This window comes from Silene latifolia, chromosome 11 (genome assembly GCF_048544455.1).
Source record: "Silene latifolia isolate original U9 population chromosome 11, ASM4854445v1, whole genome shotgun sequence".
Lineage (NCBI taxonomy): Eukaryota > Viridiplantae > Streptophyta > Magnoliopsida > Caryophyllales > Caryophyllaceae > Silene > Silene latifolia.
Window position 1 is genome coordinate 55,156,606 of NC_133536.1, and position 2,494 is coordinate 55,159,099.

Here is a 2,494-nt window from a genome sequence, read left to right on the forward strand (position 1 = left end):
TATAGTCTATAAGGTAATATCTAAGCTGTTATGTGCAAGACTAGCTGAAGTGTTGCCTTTTATCATTGATCCTAATCAGGGAGCTTTTATACAAAATAGGAGCATACAGGAGAATATCCTTATATGTCAAGATTTAATTAGGTGCTATGAAAAGCCTAATGCATCTCCTAGATGTCTATTTAAAATAGATCTCCAAAAGGCATATGATACTGTGGAGTGGACCTTTGTTGAGAAGCTACTTGATGAGCTAAGATTCCCTGTGGAGTTTCAGGAAATGGTGATGTAGTGTATAACTACAGCATCCTTTTCCTTATCCCTCAATGGGGAAATGTTTGGATACTTCCAAGGCAGGAGAGGTCTCAGACAGGGAGACCCCCTCTCTCCTCTTGTTTTCACACTATGTATGGAATACCTGACAAGAACTATTAAGTATGCTGCTGCTAAAAATGAGTTCAAGTATCATCCTATGTGCAAGCAAGTGCAATTGGCTAATTTGATGTTTGCAGATGATGTGCTTCTATTCTGCAATGGGGATGCCAAGTCTATTATGCTGCTACTCCAGTCTTATTCTACCTTTTCTAAAGCAACTGGTCTAAAAATACGTGCTGCAAAGTCTAATGCTTATTTTATAGGGGTTCCTGATCAGCTCAAACAAGACATCTTGAGTGTTTCTGGTTTTGTAGAGGGTAAGTTACCTTTTAAGTATCTAGGCATGCCAATTCAAACTACTAGATTGCAAAAACAAGATTGTGAATGCTAAGTTGAGAAGATCTGTAGTAGAATTCATGGTTATGGAGCAAAAAAAAATTTCATATGCTGGCAGACTTGTCTTGGTGAAAGTAGTTCTGACTACCTTACACTCCTATTAGGCTTCCTTGTTTGTACTGCCAAAGGGGATTTTGGCAAAGGTAGAGGCTACTTGCAGAAATTTCCTATGGGATAACTGTGCTGACTACCATAGGGTTCCACTGGTGGCATGGGACACTGTGTGTAGGCCTAAAGCAGAGGGTGGTTTAGGGATTAAAAACTTGGAAATGATGAATAAGGCTCTGATAGGTAAGCTGGTCAATTGGATTGTTGAAGATAAGGACACTATATGGGTCAAATGGGTGAAGTATAACCATCTGAAAGAACAGTCTTGGTGGCAGTATAAGCCTGGTTCTAATACAAGCTGGGTGTGGAGGAGAATCTGTGGAGTAAAACAGGACTTGGCTGCTGCTTACACAAATGGGGCATGGGATATACAGTGAGCAGGATTCTCTACTGCCAGCTGTTATCAATGGCTCCTGGGTACTCGTCCTAAGGTTAGCTGGGATGGGGTGATATGGAATGAATGGGTGGTCCCAAAGCACCAATTCATGGGATGGCTGCTTGCCCATGGAGCTTTCAGAACCAAAGATAAGTTGATCAGATATGGGGTGGACATTGATGACAGCTGCTGTTTATGTGGACAGGCATCTGAAGACTTGGAACACCTATTCTTTAGGTGTGGTTACAGCTTCAGGATAGTTCAAGGTTTGCAGCAAAAAACTGGCCTAAATTTACCAGTTGACATTATGCTGGACTGGTGTATACAAACTACTGGAACTAAGATGCAGAGAGGGGTGTAGGCAAGACTGATCTTGGGAGCTATATATCATGTTTGGCATCACAGAAATAAGTGCAGGGTTGATGGTGTACTTCTAAGGCCTGAGAAGGTTGCTACAAATATTGTTGATGACATGAAGCTGAGAGTTCAAGGAAGAGACAGAAACAAGCTTGCTTTTTTAGAACTACAATGGCTTAAGGAAGTTGGTATTATGTAACTGGTTTTAGTTGATATTGTTGGAATATGTGTCCTTCGACAATAATGCGATCACGACTGTCGATCATGATGATCACATGTTTAAATCTCATTATAAAGAATACAATTGGGAAGTAATATTGTTACTGTCAACTGGTCAACATATATCGGTAATGATTGGCTGACTAGAGTTTGACATTACTGTCGTGCGACGGTGGTGATCAGTTGATCCCTTAGGTCATACCTATAGGGCAACACTCTTAATTGATTATTTAATTAATCGTATAACGTTACGAGTTAATTAAATTATTTGAAAATTGACGGACGATTTTGGAAGTAAAATTTACGTATCATATTAAAATGTGATTAAATGAGATACGGTCTGAGTAATCGAATTGTATCATTACTCGGATGAAATTATTGTTTAAGGAAACAATTAAATTTGAATGAATCATTATAAAAATGATTTATAAATGGAAAAATATTTTGGTACAAGTAGTTATGAAATTACTAAGTCAATTTTGTATGTGACGTATTTTAATAATACGTTGATTTTTAATATGTTAAAAATACACAACAAATTTATGTAACATGTGACATGTGACACATTGACAATTGACAAAAATAAAATGGATTTCATGTTATCCATATGGACCGAAATATTGGGCATAATTAACATATTCTTATAATGTTAATTAAATTAGTGGAAGA

The 2,494-nt window shown here is 37.7% G+C and overlaps 1 protein-coding gene across 1 annotated transcript; it reads left to right on the forward strand.

Annotated features, from left to right (window-relative positions):
- Window positions 1-403: 403 nt before the first annotated feature.
- On the forward strand, window positions 404-1,250 carry LOC141613436 (uncharacterized). Its single transcript, XM_074432169.1, has 3 exons — window positions 404-686; window positions 733-788; window positions 870-1,250. Exons 1-3 carry the CDS (start codon window positions 404-406, stop codon window positions 1,248-1,250), a joined length of 720 nt encoding a protein of 239 aa, XP_074288270.1.
- The last annotated feature ends 1,244 nt before the right edge of the window (window positions 1,251-2,494 follow it).

Coding starts and splice junctions, on each gene's coding strand:
- LOC141613436 (XM_074432169.1), top strand. CDS start 404: ATGGAATACCTGACAAGAACTATTAAGTATGCTGCTGCTAAAAATGAG. Junction 687..732: donor TGTTTCTGGTTTTGTAGAGG/GTAAGTTACCTT, acceptor TCAAACTACTAG/ATTGCAAAAACAAGATTGTG. Junction 789..869: donor GATCTGTAGTAGAATTCATG/GTTATGGAGCAA, acceptor CACTCCTATTAG/GCTTCCTTGTTTGTACTGCC.